A 20,166-nucleotide genomic window follows, 5' to 3' on the forward strand; every position below is an offset into this window, starting at 1 on the left:
GGCGTTTCTAGACTTTTGCTTTATTTTTCAAGATGTTTCAGACTAGATAAAGTTGAAAGTATTGTATACAGTTCAAAAATAGAGATTTCAGGAAAGATACAATATAGAGGGTGTTGCATTTAAAAAACCAAGTGATAAGTGAAAAATGATAAATCTGGCAACGTAACAAACATAAAACTTCAAATTTTAAAATTGCAAAATAGCTTTGTCCCTGTTTTGTGTAATTTGAACCATCCATTTAATAGATAATTAGGCGTTTCCATACTTTTGGTCCACTCTGTATATATGATTTTATTGGAAATGATTACTGCAGTATGTAAGAAAAGGTAACCTTGGAATTTTTTTTCTTTTATTATTATTCATGAATACCAGTTGGAGATGGAATTCTGCTTGACCTTAAATGCTTCAAAAAAAAAGTAATAGTTTTAATTGATGCATAAACACAAACAAGTTGACTAAGACAATCATGGGTAAAATTGTATTATTTTTATGTTTATTCTTTACGTTTTTTGTAAAAGACGGTAAGTGTTTTAAAATCAGTATACCAGTTATGAAAAAAATTCTTTTGTAGTGCTCTAATACATCTATCTCATAAACGTTAAGAAATTAAAAATCAGTTGAATACAAGTTACCTATATTATGTAACAATAATTATTAACAAAATTGAAATTAATTAATCATAAACGCAAATGACAAATGTTTTGGATGTAAATATTAAATATTTGTGTTCAAGAAAAAAATTATTAAGGTTAGGTTTTCGGCTAAGATCGATACAAGTCACTTTTATTAAAATTTTTGATATCTCCAGAACAACAGTTGGGACCTGAATCCAAATTGGTGAGCAGGTATTAGTTCACGATCTGATAGGAGTGGTTCTTATTCTTAACAGTATCAGCTTCTTTAAACCCTTAACTACCATGGCCAAAAATAGTAACATTTGTACCATGGCAGGGTCAAATTTGACCCCCCCATTGTTTTTTGTATCAAAAAATATTCTTTTTTTAACTTGTTTTATTTTAAATTATTTTGTTTACAGCTACTTTTACATTTATATAAAAATAAACGAATTTGGTTAATTACATATAACTTTATTTAAAAAAAACTTTTGTATTCAGTCAAATTAACATAGCTATGCACTTTCTCGAATTATAAGAAAAATAATAACAATGTGCAGTTTTTTTATATCCAATGGTGAAATCTAGGTATCATAGCTCCTACCTAAAATAAAAAAAATCGATTTAGATTTCGTATCTCAAAAATAACAAGCATGATTTTATCTTAATTTTCAACACAGCTTATGCATAACGTCTGTATGCGGGAATGATTTTTGCAAATAAAATCTCGACATTTATCGCACGATGAGCTTTGTTTCTTTTGGTTTTTGGAATATGGACACATTTTACACCTTCCCCTCTTTTTTCGTCGTTGTGGCTCTGGATTTGCGGCAGGCATTGGTTCCGGAAGTCCGGAAACTTTAAAAATGGCACTACGAATTTCTCTCGGTAAACAAGTTTGCTGAGCTCTACGAGTTAAATGGGCCTTAATAAGTTCTTGACCTAAAGTGGTTAGAAACAATCTTCTTTCCATTATTTGATTTTGCTGAACTCCATTAAAAATTACGTTAGCATTTAATCCTGCAATGTCCAAAATACGAAACCATATTACTTGAGGCCATCTACGAGTTCTTCTGCCAGTTTTATAGCATGCACATTTCTTATCCAATGAATCCACCCCACCTTTTGTCTCGTTGTAAAAAATTTATAATCTCTGGCTTTCCATTAACCATTGTATTGGAATGATGCATAGTTGACACTAACAACACTTCACGATTTTTCTTAGGAACAAAAGATACAAGGCTCTCGCTTCCTGTAAAACCAAATAAGGCAGAATTAGGTGGCCTGTTTTTTGGGGTTGAAATTCAGCAGGAACCTCCCTTTTATTTCTTTTTAGAGTTCCAACATATGAAATTTTATGGATTCTCAGTTCTTTTATGAGCTCAATGGACGAAAAACAATTATCTGCTGTTATGTTTCCATTTGTACCAGAAATTGGTGGAATAAGTGTCAAAACATCTAGAGTGGGGATGGATAACTTTTTTGGATTTGCTCTGCGTGTATCTTTTCCAGTATATATAAAACCATTTAGCAAATAATGTGTCTTAGAGTCTACTAAACACTGCATTTTCAGACCGTATTTGTCTGGCTTATTTTTGAGATACATCCTTAATTGGCACCTTCCTCTAAATGCAATAAGCATTTCATCTATTGTGAGATATTCACCACAGCTATAATTGGACTGGCAATTAATTATAAACATATTAAAAATATTGGATATAGCTGCCAGTTTATCTCCGTGCGCAATACGTTCTTGTCTAGTAGCTGGGTCGTCAAAACAAAGGCTTGCAAGCAAAAAATAAAATCGGTTTAGTGACATCGGTTGCTCGAAATATATCACGGCCAGTACCATTTGTAGCAAATAATACCTTAAATCTTCATTATTGGATTTAAATACCCCAGCTAAATATAATAAGCCTAAGAAGGCCTTTAATTCAATTATGTCAAGATGATTGGTATATTGACACGATAAATTGTGTAAATTATATTTAGAAGCCATATTAGTTATTCGTTCATTGGTTTTCTCAAGAATTTCTTGCAATATATCGTGGTTAATAATACATTCCCAAGCATCAACTGGTTTCTCTGGCATACTAGCTCGAGCTTTTCCAATAACACCAGGTAAATGACTAATTAAATTATGCTTACTTGTACGAGAAAAGGTGGGAGAAGCTTTAGACCACTGGTACCTATTTTTGCCATAAAACACATCCCTTGAGTCAGCTATATCACTTTGTTCACTCGAATATTCACTACCAGTTTCGAAATTATTCATTTGCCAATTTTTTTCGTCATCATCGTCCCATTCCTCTTCACTGTCTGTTTCGTGATCACTGTGTTCACTAGCCTGGTCTAAAAACTCACTGTCACTATCTAGTCCATTATCCATAATTTTTTATCCCTCCTCTTCAAGTTCTTTCTGTGTCAGAGGACGTTTATTGCGACTACACCCCGCCATTTCAAATTACTCGTTAATTGCACTAGAAACACTTATACCATAAGCGGGTCAAAATTGACCCTATGCATGCCTAACTCTGCAGTAGTAACAGATAAACTAACGGAATTTTCGTAGATCGATAAATCACCTACCGGTCGAAGATTAGCAGAAAGCGCGCAATGCTCAATCTATGTTTCGGTAGCGAAACTTGGTATTAAAAACGCGGGGGGTCAATTTTGACCCCCCCATGGTACTTAAGGGTTAAGATTTTTGAGATTATTGTTTGCAAGCTAATGGGCGATGTGATTTATCATCTTCTATTATAGTGATTTAACAGCTTTGGGAATTGAAATAATTTCTGTAACTTTCCAAAGCAATGGGAAATGTACAATTCTTAAGACTGCATTGAATACTTAAATACCGCAGGAGGGGGGGGGGGCACCTTTCAACAGTTTTTCCTACGGGAGCTCTCCACGCTTCTAAAGAAAACATAAACAATATTTTATCTTCTGTAGTCTACTGGTATATATTTTGTACAGTATAACATAATTTTTGGGGAATTTTTTTTTCCAATGTTGAAAGGTATTCCCCATGGGGTACTTTTAAACATTAACACGCATTACATAAACCAACTAAACTTTATTAAAATAGTAAAAAAATAATGACATAAATTTATCGAAAATTAAATTGACTTTGGCCAAACCTAAATGAAATAAAAGATTGAGTTCTTTCAGTGCCCTTCGTATTGGATGGCAGTTTCCGAACTACATTGTCCATTTGCATTGTGGAAATATCGTTGATTTCAGGAAAATTGAATGTTTATCCTTTCCTTTTAGTTAATTTGAGCAACGTAGTGAACAACAGTTTCTTTGGCACACAATTTAACAATAATGCAGTCATCTACAGACATGTCTTCGAAACACACATCATCAAAAACACATTCATCATCAGATAAATTATAGGAATATAAATTATATATAAATTATATATAAATATATAAACACTTTCGCTAGATGTTTCAATTTATTGTAAAACATTCTTTGTAACCTTAATTTTCTTTTCCTTATCTGTTTTCTGTTGCTCTAGTTCCTTCTTTTTGGCATTTCAGTAAGCATTTTAGACCTGCCTAGCGTTTACTGTGCGATTTTCCACTTCTAGCTTGTGCCTTCGAAAATGGTCGAACAGCCTCGAAAGGAAATAATGGAGAGCCTTAAGCTTCAATAACAGTTGTAGGTTGAGGAGTTCTAAAAGTACAAGAACTAGTTTATGATTGCGGTTCAATAGGTGTGTTTGAGGCTTCTATGGGGTGTTCTACAATAGGCCTGTCCGTGACGTTTGCTGCATCAAAGTCTTCATCCAAGACCTCATTTCTATTAAATGGATATATTCCAGTTTTTTTAAGCCTGCTACTATATATTTGATTGTAAAAGAGTTCTCAAAAGCCTGGCCCGCAAGTTCAACAACATTAAGAATGGTAATAGTCTTACTGGGATATGATAGCATCCAATCATTTTGAGCAACCTTATACTTCATTATAGTACCATTGGCTTTTGGACAACTACCAGATGGAACCAATCATAAAAGTATCATGGAACCTTGCCCGAGGAAAAATAAAAACACTGGTGGTACGGTATATAGCTTCTTTCTAGATATAAATCAATCATGTAAAAATTTGTTCCTGGCTCCAAGATATTTTAAACTTTTATTTTTTTTTAAAACAAAATTGGAAGACCAATAAACCACACACTGTCGACCAAAGAAAAAAAGGAAAAATGAATTTCTCATCACGAACACGTCTAACTGCGGACTGTCATTTGTCCTTATAGTCGGTTCGCTATATTTACGCGGGTTTCGGATTAACAAAATTATGCTAATGACTCATTGATAACCAGTTGCAGTAAACGACTTCCCAGAAAATTAGGTAAAAACTGCATTAATGGTCATATTTTAAATTACATTAAAATAACATTAGGGTAGGTATAAATTTGTTACAATATTGCAGTTGAATTGATTCTTTGCTAGTGTTGACATTGTATGTTTGGTGGAAATATTTAAAAATGCCTAGACGTGTGTTCGCAATAATGAACGGCCGAAAGAAGATCACCGAAAAACTCGCCTATCATTGAAAACGAAAGATATTCCAGATGGAAACAAATTTGAAATTCGTGACCATTTATCGAATGCGAGCCAACAAGGAACATTTCTTTCTTTCTCCCCTTCCTTTTACCCTAATAGGGTGTCGGATAAACAACAAGGAACATGTGACCTTAAATACAATTCTCTCGGAATTAAAAGATAGAAAATTTGACGAAATTGGCAGAACAAGTCTATGGCAAGTGATACATAATTTGGGTTTCAAATTTCAAAAGGAGGATAACAGAAAAGCCCTTTGTGAAAGAAGTTCTGTTGTGCATAAAAGAATTAACTTTCTAAGAAAATATTCTAAATTAAAAGAAGAAAGGGCAAATTTTATATATTTAGACGAAACATGGATATTTTCTAGGGGTGCAACCAAGAGAATATGGCAAGATGATAACGTAAAGTCTATCAAACGTACTGATGGAGAAGGGAAGCGACACATAATTTTACATGCAGGAGGGAAATCGGGTTTTATAGAAGGTGCTGATTTAATATTTTCATCTAAATCAAAATCAAGTGACTATCACGATAATATGAACACAGAAATGTTTGTAAAATGGTTACATGAAAAACTTCTCCTAGGTTTAAGTGAGGCCAGCGTAATTATTTTAGACAATGCACCTTACCATTCTGAAGTATTAAACAAAAGTCCAACAAATTCTTGGACTGTTAATAAAATAAAAGAATGGTTGACAAAGGAACATATACCATTTACAAAACATATTTTAAAATCAGAATTATTACGCTTGGCAAATATCCACGCAAAACCAAAAACCTTTGTTGTGGATCAGATTATTGAAAGTTACGATCATCAAGTTTTACGTCTGCCACCGTATCATTGCCAGTTTAATCCCATCGAATATATATGGGGAATAGCAAAACAATATTATGACAACCATATTGGGCCTAACGGTTATAGCGACGACGCAGTTCGGGAAACTTGGCGAAAGGCACTTTCAATTGTAACTCCAGAAGTGTGGTGCAACTGTATATTCAAGTGCGAGAAACTAATAGAAGATTGGTGGACTCGTGAAAATAAAATAAACGAAATAAGTCCAATCATAATAACAATTAATGGTGATGATAGTGATGATGATGACGATTATGATATTTTTGATGATAATGACTGATTTTCATTTTTGTTGGCAAGTTAAATTTTTTTATTTTTCATTAGAAATTCTCTCCATGGAACAAATGTACATAGACCATATTTTCTGTGTGAAGTGTAATATAAAATTATTATTAGGTTTATATTAGCCACATTAGACTCCATTAATGAAGTAATTCTCCTTATTATACTGTCAATTATATAAAAGATTTTCCATTATTATTTAATTAAAAAAAGTTATGGATTATTTTTCATTTCATTTGACCAGTTGATATTTCCCCAAAGAGCAGGTAATTAAAACTGGGTACTTACAATAAAATTTTTAGTCCGAAACCCGCGTAAATATAGCGAACCGACTATAGATATTTTGCGACCAATTAAAATTAAAGTTTGATCAAACTTACCTTGAAAAATAGAAGATCCTCTATTTTTAGAGGATTTGATCAAACTCAGGACGTGACGCATATCTTGTCAATTTTTTGGCTTAGTCAAACTAGTTTGATCCATAGATATAATGTGATAAGGATGGAGCATATTGATATTTTCTTAGACAAGGAAAGAGAGGGGACGCGTAATCGTAAGGAATTGACTGAAGCCTAAACCGACACCAAAAAGGTTACCAGGTCATATTTTATTTCTTTAGTAGATTGAGAATAATGGATGAATATCAATAAATAGATTTTTTTCAAAATTTTTAATTTAACACTGATATATTGATTACTTTTTGAACATGATTTTATCATTACATATTTTTTAGTGTTTCAGTAAATCAGTAAATTAAAGTTGAAATCGTAAGATCTACAGAAAAATCGGTAGACCTGGTATCCCTCGGAGAGGTGGTAATGGGCAACGTACGGGCACCATAACATGGCGATCACATCGAAACTGGACTCACTTTACAACTATTTATTAAATGAGCGTTACCTGTCTTCTATCTGTCCTTCTTCTTCATGTGCCTTGTCCGTTCCGAACGTTGGCAATCAACATAGCTATTCTGACTTTGTTTACGGCAGATCTGAATAGTTCAGCAGATGACAATCCGAATCATTGCCGCAAGTTTTGGAGCCACGAGTGTCTTCTCCTCCCTGGACCCCTTCTGCTGTCTATTTTCCCTTGAACGATCAGTTGTAGTACTCTATATTTATTATGTCTCATAACGTGACCCAAGTATTCCAACTTTCTTTTCTTTATACTTATTCCTACCTCTCTCTCTTTACCTATCCGGCGTAGTACCTCTTCGTTGGTCACGTGCTCAGTCCAGGATATACTTAATATACGTCGGTAAGCCCACATTTCGAAGGCCTCTACTTTTTTCATCAATGTTGCGGTCATTGTCCACGCCTCCATTCCATATAACAAAACCGGGAATACATAACATTTCAGAAGTCGAATTTTGAGAGGTAGGGTGAGGCTTTTAGAGGTGAAAATTTGCTTCATGCTAGTGAACGATGCTCTTGCCTTTTCTACTCTTATACGTATTTCCTTCGCTTGATCCCAATTTGAGTTAACTGTTGTTCCCAAGTAGATGTACGAATCCACGTGTTCAATTCTTTCATTGTCTAATATCAGTTGCTGTGGTGGTTGTTGGGTTTTGCTTACTAACATCCATTTGGTTTTTGTGATATTTAGTCTGAGTCCGTATTGTGCACTTGTTTTTTGTATCTTACTCATTAGGCAACTCAGTTCCTCCATGCTACTTGCTAGAATCACAGTGTCATCAGCACACCTTATGTTATTAATTATTTCTCCATTTATCTTTATGCCTTCTGTGCTTTCTTCCAGCGCTATCTTAAATACTTCTTCTGAGTATATATTAAAGACAATAGGAGACAAGATACAGCCCTGTCGTACCCCTTTCTTGATCTCAATTTTATTGGTCAATGTAGATCCTACTTTCACTTTAGCTGTTTGGCCCCAATAGAGACTCGCTATTGTTCGAATGTCTCTGTAGTCGACTCCGATCTTATGGAGAACTTCAATTATCTTTTCGTGCTTTACATTATCGAATGCTTTTGCGTAGTCTATAAAGCATATGTACACGTCTTTGTTCATATCTCTGCAGCGCTGGATGAGTACCTGTAGACTAAAAAGTGCTTCTCTTGTCCCAAGAGAATTCCGAAACCCAAACTGCGAATCTCCAATGTTATCCTCGCATTTTTTGCTTATTCTATTGTAAATAACGTTGGTGTATGGCTTCGAAATGTGGTTAATTAGACTTATCATCCGATGTTGATCACAAGACTTTGCTTTTGGTTTTTTCGGTATGGCAACAAAAGTTGACTCTAGCCAGTCTTCAGGAAACTCCCCGCTGTTATAAATATTGTTAAAGAGTCTGACGAGTGAGTCTAGAAATTGACTGTTTGTTTCGCACAGCATTTTCAATACTTCCCCGTATACGTTATCGTTGCCTGGTCTTTTGTTATTTTTAAGGCCCTTTATAGCATTCTCCACTTCTGATTTTAGAATAGAAGGGCCAGTATCATCATTGCTCAGTGTATACCCACTAGAACGGTCATCATTAAACAGTTGTTCCACATAAGTTTCCCAGATTTTAACTATTTTGTCGGGGTCTAGTTGTAGATTTCCATTATCATCGCATAGCCCTTTCGATAAAATATTATAACTTTTCTTTGTTGTGAGTTCCTTTATCTTCTTATGCATATTGTGACAGTCGTATATCTTTTCGCACTGTTCGATTTCTTCGCATCTCTCCGAGAACCATTCTCTTTAGTTTTTCTTATCTCAGCTCTAACTCGTCTATGGGTTTCGCGGTATTTGGCAGTATCTTTAGTTTTATATATCCGTCTCTCTTCCATCATGTCAAGGATTTCTGCAGTCATCCAGTCTTTCTTTTTTCTCTTATCAGGTAGTAAAAACTTAGTGCTTGAAGTCCTAATCTCTTCTTTAATTTCACTCCACTTTTCCAGCGGTTCATTGTTATTTTTAAGGATTTTTGATATTTCGGTATTTAAATTCTCCTGCATCTGTTAATTAATATTATTGTTGGAAAGCTTCCTAATATCTAGCGTTTCGGGCCTGTTCTTGTCTAAGGATATTTTTACATATAGATGATAAACGACAGAACTGATGTCACATTACTAGCTACAATTAACAACGTGAATTTGATAAGTGATTAATTATTTCCCGATATTTTAATGTTTAACAGATAACGTTATGTGTTAAGTCAATAATTTAATGTATTCTTTTTGGTAAATTAATAAATTCGTAAAATCCTGCCACGTCAGTGGCGTGCGATGAGCAACTACGTATCTGTAAAATATATATGTTATAAAAGTAATATTTTTTAATTTTAAAATGTTACACGTCATTATATCTTTTATTCAAATGTAAATAAAAACGAAATAAACAATTATTGTACATATATATGTACCAAAAGAATTTTTTTCATATACCACTGACATTCCGGAAACAAGATCGGCCATTGTTACTAGCTACTTTGGACGCAAGTATTTATTCATAGGTTCCATCCTTAGTATATTATATCGATGGTTTGATCAAATATTTTACCGTCTGAGACGGACTTACCCACCATTTTGCCCCATATAACATTGTATTATAAAGTGATAACATTAAATTATAACACAACTAATCAAAAACCAGTCGGTTCGTGGGCGAACACAGGTTTTATTTAGGTTCTAAACTGGCTGTAAATCGCTTGCTTCTTCATCTTTCTTTTTTTTTTCTTCTAATGGCGCTTTAACCCTTTGTGAGTCTTGGCCTAACAATGTTCTTCCATTCTGCCCTGTCGGATACTTTCCTTCGCCACTGCCTGATGTTCATGGTTTTAAGATCCCTCTCTACGTAGTTTATCCATCTTTTACGGGGCCTTCCTCTTATTCTGTTTCCTTGGGGTTTCCATCTCTGGACTACTTTTACAGCTCGATTATCTGGTATTCTTTCTAGGTGACCAAGTCAGTTTAGTCTTTGTGACTTTACAAATCTAACAATATCTGCGCTGTGCATTAGTTCATCCAACTCGTGGTGCATTTTAATTCTCCACGAACCATCGCTGCATTGGGTTGATCCAAATATCTTCCTTAGTATTTTGCTCTCAAATATTTTCAGTTGATTTTCATGGTTGAGAGGATCCACGATTCACATCCATATGTGACCAGTAGTCTAATTACTATTTTGTAGATTCTAAGCTTAGACTCACGATTCAGTAACTTACTTTTCATTAAGTCTTTGTATACATAAAAGCACTTATTACCGCTAAGAATTCGTGCTTGTATTTCTTGACTAATGTTGTTGTTGTCATTTATTATTGAGCCTAAGTAGGGAAAAGTGGAGGCATATTTGTAAAATGTGTGAAAATTATAGTTGTCTACCTTCAGATTCTCATGTTGATTCGATTTTGTACACTCCATATATTTTGTTTTGCGTTCATTTATATATAGACCAAACGTAGCAGCTTCTCGCTTCAGTTCTATAACGTTTTCGCTTAATACCCTTTTGTTGCGGCTTATTATGACAACATCATCCGCATATGAGCATATTTGCATTGATCTTGTATTAGTACAGCCGTTTATATCCAGTTTTCTAACAACACCTTCTAAAGTTAGATTAAAAAGTGTTGTTGATAAGGACCTTGTCTAACTCAATTTTCAATATCAAAGGCCTGCGTCATATCTCCATCTATTTTCACCATAGCTTTGGAACCCTCCAGTCGATCGCTTGCATTGTAGATAAAACTATTTTTTAACTGTTGTTTTAAAACAGTTGCTTCAAGGGCGCTGGACCTAGACAAACGAATTGAAAGAGTTTCAAAACATAAATTTCAGAAAAATAGGCTTAAATTTTAAGTATTTGGAAACAAAAATGTCTCATTTGAACAAAGATATCAAATATTTTATCAAAAGTATTAACAATCTTAATTATTCATAGGTACTTCCATAAAATGTTATGACTGTCGATCTGACGTCGACTCACGTTGCGGAGATGATTTTAATAACGAAATTCCTGCACTCGTAAATTGTAATTTTCGATATAATGAAATTGGCGCAGTTATGCTACAAAATATTTCTACCTGTGTGAAAATTATTCAGACAAGTAAGTATAGCGTTTATTATATAAAATTCGTTTCGTTTTAGGTGTCGAGTATCAAATAATACAAAACACATGAACGTATAAGAATAATTAAACTAATACAAGCAATTGTAATTATTTTAATGATTGTAGTAACATCTATTTGAGGAGAGGCGTTACATTAAGATGAGTCATATAAATTTTATGAACCAAAACGATACTGTGATTGTGCATAGTTTAAAGTACCAAAGTGCAAGGAAAAACCAATCCCAAGGTTTTCATCACTCTGTGTAACAAAAACCCACCCCTACCAATAATTATTTGCATGCCAACTCTCATCATCCATCTTAACAAACGAATTCAGTCAATAATACCCTTGTCTCCAGATCAATACGCCATTGCAATGATGTCCAAATTGTCTCAATAAAAGAGATGACGGCATACGGTTACCTTCGACATGGAGACCTCTCATAAAGAACATATCGTCCACTCCACCCGCCAATCAAAATCCTACTGTCAGAAATATTCGCGCCAATCACCACGCTAGCCCTCATGACACCAACCCCCACCCAAAGCACGTCACCATCGACGATATGGATGAACCGTCCTCTGTTCCCATTAGTAATAATGCATTGGTTAGTTATCAGTGTAGTAGTATCTGGGGCTCGGGAAACCTTGGAAGTCGTGAAGAAGATATCAAACAGGTTGTCGAAAGCTCAACACAATGCCGGTATCCAATATCGCCTATTTGGCCCGTTGATGTCTCTCGGTAGTAGAATGTGTTTCCTGGCACTAATTCCAATAGCTCATCACATTTCCGTCTCACTTTCCTGATTTTTATGACGTGCCATTTTATATTTTCAATTTCTTTTTCCAGTTTTACACAAGTCTGGATTGATTTGATAGCGAGCGGCAGTTATATGTCGCTATATAAAGCGTAGGTGTTTTATTTGGGTAGCGGTTAGCACCCTCTGCCCTTCTGATTTGACCCCGAAAGCTACTTTAAAAACAAATCATTGCCATAGTTTATTTGTGTGCATTATAAGGAAATAATTTTTATTTTGTTAATTATGATTATTATTCGTATTAATATAATATAAATATTAATTGTTTTTAGTTAATGGTAAAAAGATAATAATAAGAACTTGCAAAGACAGCGCAATGAGCATAGATCACATAAATTCAGATGGTAACCAAACCACTTGTGTAGATAAGGATAAATATAATGCTTTGGCGATGTATCAATGTAGAGGTCCAGACTGTCAACAACCAATTCTGTGCGATAACTGTAATGCCAAATATTGTCCTTGCAGTGGCAAGGATGGATGTAATTCTGCTTCTAACTTAAATATATCAATGCATACTGCTATTTTTTTAACTATGTTAACACAATTTTTCAAAATATAACAACTAAACAAGTTCTTCATTTGAAGGAAGCAAGAGTATTTTGGAAAATATTTCCAAAAAAATCTAAATAAAGCTTTGTACATATAGATAAACAAATAACATTTCTTTATTCTATTCTTCCCCTTCCAAAATATATTTTAATATTTACATCAAGCACCTCAATTATGTTAAAGTGACGTGAATTACATACTTTCGCCATGATTCACCGGACTCCTTCTACTGTCATCACTATTGGAAGTTCGGCATTCATTCAAAGAAGAATCTTCCAGAAATAGAAGTAGAAATATCAGCTACGGATGCCATTGCTGAAACAGCAAAGCTCTAAAAAACCATAAAGCCTCAGAAGTAGGTGATATACCATCAGAGCTCTTAATCAAGGAGGGGAAGCCCTAGTTGTTAAAATGCATAAGCTAATTAACACAGACGGTTGAATTGTGAATGGTGAGAATCAGGGTCCTGGTCTTCATTTCTGAGACAAAATCCATAGAGACACAGATGATTAGGACGCGAGTTCAGCATCTGAATCCGATGCTGAGGACACAGAACTGGTCTCTGTTAAGCAGGAAAATAGAGAAAGGGTCCAGCCCCTGGCCTTTTCTATAGATGAAGAATCCTGCAGAAATCTGAAGAAGAACTACAAAGCTTACTATGGATTCACTTTCACTTCAACACTGCAAGGCAGCCTCAGCAGTCCTGGTAGTGCTTGAGAGGACGTTTGATATTACCCATGTACAAGAGCCTTGGGTAAACCAAAGGGGGATCAAAGTTTTAGGGTTAAATGGAGAAGTGATTTATAGTACATCTACTGAAGTCCCCCGGACCTGTATGATTGCCAGAAAGGAATTAGAGATACTGCTGCTATTTAATGTCTGTTCCAGAGATCTGACGACAGTAAGAGTCAAGATCCGGGAAAGAAGAGGACTGAGAGCAATTATTCTGGGCTCGGCCTATCTTCCTTCGGACGATCCAGCAGCGATACTGACCAATGAATTGGAGGAGTTGATGAGACACTGCAGAAAAACAGGGACCCAACTGCTCATCGGCTGCGACGCCAATGCACACCACAGGACCTGGGGAGCACGGACATCAACAAAAGGAGTGAGTCATTATTGCAATTTATTATGACAAATAATTTGGATATGTTAAATGTAGACAAAAACCGACTTTCATAACCAAAAATAGAAAGGAAGTAATCGACATTACAAGAGTCCCAAATTTCCTGAGCAACTTTATATCAGAATGGCATGTGTCTGAGGAGGAGAGCTGTTCAGACACATTCGAAGAGGGGAAATCGGCAAAAGTCACTTATCGGAACCCACGTTGATGAGGATGAGGAGAACGATAAATAACGCCACGGATCTAGAAATGGCAGAGAATGATCTAAATGACGCTGTCATTTCATCATTCCAAGAAACCTGCCCTCTAACGTAGAGGAGTTCCACCAGGGATACACCATGGTGGAATAAGGAACTGTCTGTGTTGAGAAAAAGGACGCTATTTACCTGAAAAGCTATGTTTAGAAAGAAAAATGGTGTAGGTTGAGATGTCTGTGAATTTTGATATGTGTCACTGTTGTTTCGTGTGAAAAGTCAAGATTGGGTAATTTTATAGAATCATCCATTAACAGTTCGGTTATTATTTTTTTTTTTTTTTATAATACGAGTTAATCTATTATTTATTTATTTTTCATTAAGGTTGAGGTAGATGTTTAAAAAAATAACAGTTTTCAAGAAGAGCAATTATGTTATCTGCTAGGATTATGCATATTTGTGGAGTTTTCATGAAGTTCATGTATGATTGTTTTTGCCATAGCCGATAAGGTTGAGTCACAATTTGGCCGTTTACGTTTCTTTTTGGTTTGTGGTTTGGAGAAACGTGCATGGATTTTAATTTGTTCACTATGAGTAGCTTCTTCAGTTATGCTAGTTCTGTTGCTAGAAGAAGATACTGAGTGTGGGCGTTTATAGTGTATTTGTGCATCTGTGTTATATTGACTTAATTGTTCTAATGAGGAGTTGTTATTTGAAGATGTAAGTGGTAAATTCATCATCATTCTGGATTTACAACCCCGCGTGGGTCCTAGTTTCCTCAAGAATTTCACTCCAGTAGTCCCTATCCATCGTCTTCCTACGCCAAGCACGTATTCCCATATTGCTCGTGTCTTCATCGATATTATCAAGGAACCTTGTTCTAGGTCTTCCTCTTCTTCTATGACCAATGGGTATATCAAGGAGCGTTTTTCTAGCTGGGTCATTTTGTTCCATCCGCATTACATGCCCTATCCACCTCAGACGTCCTATCTTAATATGTTTTACGATATCAAGTTCCTGGTATACTCTATAAAGTTCGAATTTGTATCGTCTTCTTCACACTCCATTGTCATTCATTGCTCCATAAATTCGCCTTAGTACTTTTCTTTCGAAACATCCTAACATGTTTTCATTATTTTTTGTTAGAGTCCAGCTCTGAACCATATGTTAGGACTGGGCGTATTATTGTTTGGTAGAGTTTTATTTTTGTATCTGTCGATATAATTGTGGATTTAAAGAGGGAATTGAGCCCAAAATGGCAACTGTTGGTCGTGCAAATTCTGCGGTTTATCTCTGCAGTAGTATTATTTTCAGTGGTAAGCAGCGCTCCCAGGTATACAAATTCGTTCACTGCTTCGATGACGTCGTTTTCTATAACAAGTGGTCGTAGGAATTTGTAGTTGCGCGCTTATTTTCATATACTTGGTTTTGTTGGTGTTTATTATTAACCCCATTTTTGTAGCTGATTCTTTTAATGTTACCTACATACGCCTCTCGTACAGCGTTTTCCGTTCTCCCAACAATATTGATATCATCAGCATAGGCCAGGATTTGCAATGATTTATTATATATTGAACCAGTAGTTGTGATTTGTGACATACGTATTACTTTTTCCAGAGCCAGATTGAACAGTATAGAGGAGAGAGGGTCTCCCTGGCGCAGCCCGTTATTTGTTTTAAATGGTTCAGACAGTTCCCCCTGAATGCGTACTCTACATTTAACTTTTTCAAGAGTTAGTTTTGTTAAATTTACCAACTGATTTGGTATTCCTAGCTCTTTCATTGCTTTGAACATTTCTCTTATATTCACAGAGTCGTAAGCTGCTTTATAGTCTATAAATATGTGATGAGTATCAATGCCATATTCCAGTGTTTTTTCCAAAATTTGTTTCAGGGTTGCAATCTGATGAATTGTCGATTTACCACCTCTGAAACCAGCCTGGTATTTTCCTACTCTCCGTTCTGCATATGGTGCCGTACGGTGACATAGTACGTAAGTGATAAATTAGTGACTGGAAATCTCTGTTGGTGTGGAAGATACAGTGTTGTTTCCTGGTATTTTTTCAGTAGATGTGGATTCGGCTCTTACAGGAGGGGAACGAATTGCTTGGCTGGAAGGAGTACTTCCCGTTGAGTTAGTGCAATATAAAGCAACATGTGATTTTTTTTAAAGACAAAGCACTCCATTTTGTCCGTAGAAAGATGAGGTTTTCATTGTCTTCGAAAGAGTTCCCACGGGAGGTTTGAAGCTCGAAGGTTTCGAAGGAGGGAACTATATAAACTCGACGTCTAAAGCTAAGAATATGTGAGAATTCTTCCAATGGAATTTCTGCTGTAAGAAACAAAACTGGAAAGGCTATTCTTAGACTTGGGCTTTTAACTGAATTTTTAATAATTTCGTGAGGAATAAACGGGAAGATCAGGATTATTTTTGTTTGAGGGACCAGTTTACGTATATTTAAAGTTTTGTATAGTAGGATAGTTTTGTATAGTAGGATGAGATTTTGCAAGTTCATCTACTATATTTTTATTAGTTAGATATATACAGACCCTATTGTTGGAGATTCTAGAGGCGAATTCTTTGGATAGGTTGGTTTCGCTATTAATTAAAAACTTAACAGTGTAGTTTTGAATCAATGATTTCGGTGATATTTTTGCTGCTGTTACATATGACATCGGAGAAGTGTTGCTGTATGTTGGTTGTTGAGATATTTTTGTAGAAGACAAAGTTGATTTATTGGTATTTCTGGTGCTGCTCATGTACACATAAGCTGCACGTCAAATGTTTCTGGAATCAATGCCTGGCCTATAAGGCTGGCAAATTGTTTGGGTTAACTGGTTTTATACAATAAAGTTTTAAATCACTTTCTGATAAAAAGTTCTTAATTGATCTAATCGGCCAATGCAACACACCACTTTTTAAACAATATGTATATTTTCAAGATGTTTGGTGATGTGAACTCGTCGACAACTGAAACATCTCATCTGTGTATTAAATATGCTAATTCGCAAAGAGACTCTGCCCTATGGCTTCTATACCAGTCGCTCTGATAAGTCCGGTTAGGACGAAATACGTATTCGCTGTGAGCCGATGAGTAGAAGGGATTTGACAGTTTTCACCAGCGCTGTTAGTGGCAGTTTTGTGCTTTTAACATTGTAAACTTTCAAATAATGCGGAATATGAATTTTTCAAAAAAGATATAGCAGCTGTTGTATTGATACATGTAAAAATACTGGGTATAACAGTGATTGTAAATTTTATTCATTTCCTGTTGCCAAGCATAAAAAAGTAAGAGAAAAATGGATTATTGCTATCAATAAGAAAAAGTAAGTAAATAACCTATAATACAAACAAAATGATATTTCTATGGTGTAAAATAAAAAAATAATTGATTTTGTAGCGAGGATGGATCATTATGGACTCCAAAAAGTCATCATTTAATTTGCAGTGATCACTTTCTTGGAGGAAGAAAATCTGATGCAGAAATTAGCCCAAGTTATGTACCTTCTTTGTTTGGTTCAAAAACTTTAAAAGCAAGAGGTGTACATATAATTGACAGGTACCTACACCATAAATATACATAGATACTTATTAATACTATTATATTTTATTATTATTTACAGACATTCCAGATTTATGAAGCTAAGGATTCAAGCCATGAAAAACTCCACAGGTGAAATATTAGGGCCAAACGAAGATTGTGAAATAGCAAATTCTTCATCTAATGAAATATCGGTGCAAGCAGAGGCGTATACACCAGATAATGCATGTGAAATTGAGCCATTCAATAATAATTATTCTGTGGTTGATTCTAGTGCTGATTAGTCTTGTCAAATCTTTATATGGGAGGATGATGATGATTCACCAAAATTTTGGAAAGAATCATTTGTTTGTATAAAGTATGTTTATAGATATCAAGATTCTGTTGAAGTTGAAATACAAACTAACATTAGTGTGGAGATTGATTTAGTGACAGCAAGAAAGAATAAAAACTTCAAGAACAAAATGTGTGGAACTGAGCATAAAACATACGCTGATGTGGCTGTTGGATCAAATGAGCCTATAGTTGAGGAGGATCATCTTACAAAAAAACATAAATATTTTTAGTGGTCGCCCATCAATAAAAAATGAAGAGGAGTTCTTGGACCTGACTGGTGTTTCATTTCAGAACTTTAATTTATTGTTGCAAAAAACGGAATTTTCAGAAAAAAATGTGATTTCAAGAGAAAATAGGCTTTTCATCTTATTGATGAAATTGAAGACAGGATTAATTGTCACTTGCAGCAATGGGTGCTTTGTTTAGAATCCATAGAACAACTATATCAAAAATATTTTTCTCTTGCCTGCATCAATTAGCCTATCGAACATAAAATTTTGTATTTAGGCCAGACCAGGAAACAGTACGAGCTTCAATTCCAGATGTTTTAAACCAGGATGTGGTGATACTCATGTAATTATTGATTGCACAGAATTTCAAATAGAAATTCCATCCTCATGGATTTACTTTTAAAGTGCTATTTGCAATAACTCCCAGTGGTTTCATTTTTCAAATCAGATGCTCATGGTGGTCGTATAAGTGATTTCCATATTACAGTTACATCTGGACTAATAAATCTTCTAGAACATGGTGATAAAGTGTTAGCAGATAAGGGTTTTCCAGAATTCCAAAGTGTAATTGATGATTGTGGAAAGAAAATTTTGCCTGTAATGCCACCATTTTTTAAGGCCAAACTAGAATTTACTAAGGAAGAAACTGAGAAAACTTATGACACAGCTAGAGTAAGGATACATGTGGAAAGAGTGATGCAACGATTGCATCACTCGATGTCCTCGGAAACGAGGACATTTCGTGTTTTAGAAAATACCAGAATATTTGTTTTCACATATAGATGAAGTTATTCATTTCTGCAGTGTCTTAGTAAATTTACAACCTCCAATAATTTCTGTACCACAACCTCAGCAATATCTACCAACAGGATCATAAAATAACTTTCAATACACTATTAAAATATTATATTATATGTATATAATTATACATTATTCAATACAATTGCAATAATAATATTGACATCATCATCAACACCTATTTCATCCATCGTCGGATGTAAGCCTCCCTTAGGTGTGTCTATTCATCTATTTGCTGTTTTTTGCATCCATTCATGGCCAGCCATTCGCTTGATGTCATCATTTCATCTTGTTTGAGGTCTGCCCCTACTTCTTTTTGCTTGCCCTTGGTCGCCATTCAATAATTTCTCTTCATCAAAAGGTTGTCTTTCCTGGGTGTCCTGCCTAGTTCCATTTTAACATGGCAATCGTCTAGATCACATCTGCTAGTGTTAATTGTGTTCTTATCTCTTCATTGGATTTGCGTTCACTGAGCTTAATGTTGAGCATTTTCCGTTCTATAGCTCTTTAAGTCACTTTAAGTTTGTTGACTACACTGTTGTTAAAAGGCCAAGTTTCAGTTCCATATGTCAGAACTGGAAATACATACTGATCGAAGGTTTTTGCCTTTAAAGTATTTGGTAAGTTTGATTTAAATACTGTTTGTAATTGACCAAATGCTGCCCATGATAAGGAATATCTTCTACTTAAATTAGCCTTTAGGTTAGTAAGGATCTAAAACTAATTCCTTGTGGCATGTTTAAGTTAAATATTACGTTTTTTTATGGGATTAAGCCAAAGTTTATTGGGTGTTACTTGTGATGAAAATCACATGTTATCATCTAAAATTTGACGTTTTGATTTCCACTCTGGAAATCGTTTTCAAAAAAGTTTTATGTAAATCTAAAAAAATGTGTATTTTTATCATAATAATATTATGTTATGAATTCTGCTATTTGTAATAATAATACACATTTTTTCAGATTTTCATAAAAACTTTTTTGAAAACGATTTCGAGTGGAAATTGAAACTTCAAATTTTAGATAAAAAAAAATAAAATATGATTTTCATCATAAATAACAACCAATAAATTGTGACTTAATCCCATAAAAAAACATAATATTTAACCTTTAGGTTAGTCTTTTCTTTATTTACTCTTTATCAGTATAAGAAACCAGTCCACGAAAGATTCTTACTTAGATGAATCATTATGTTGTGGAA

At 34.7% G+C, this 20,166-nt stretch overlaps 1 protein-coding gene across 1 annotated transcript; it reads left to right on the plus strand.

Moving 5' to 3' along the window:
* The first annotated feature begins 384 nt into the window (after positions 1–384).
* On the plus strand, positions 385–12,839 carry LOC140440764 (UPAR/Ly6 domain-containing protein crok-like). The gene is made up of 3 exons (XM_072531133.1): positions 385–521; positions 11,204–11,368; positions 12,462–12,839. The coding sequence occupies exons 1-3, from the start codon at positions 467–469 to the stop codon at positions 12,749–12,751; spliced, it is 510 nt and encodes a 169-aa protein (XP_072387234.1). The 5' UTR covers positions 385–466; the 3' UTR covers positions 12,752–12,839.
* The last annotated feature ends 7,327 nt before the right edge of the window (positions 12,840–20,166 follow it).

Source organism: Diabrotica undecimpunctata, chromosome 5 (genome assembly GCF_040954645.1).
Source record: "Diabrotica undecimpunctata isolate CICGRU chromosome 5, icDiaUnde3, whole genome shotgun sequence".
Classification (NCBI taxonomy): domain Eukaryota; kingdom Metazoa; phylum Arthropoda; class Insecta; order Coleoptera; family Chrysomelidae; genus Diabrotica; species Diabrotica undecimpunctata.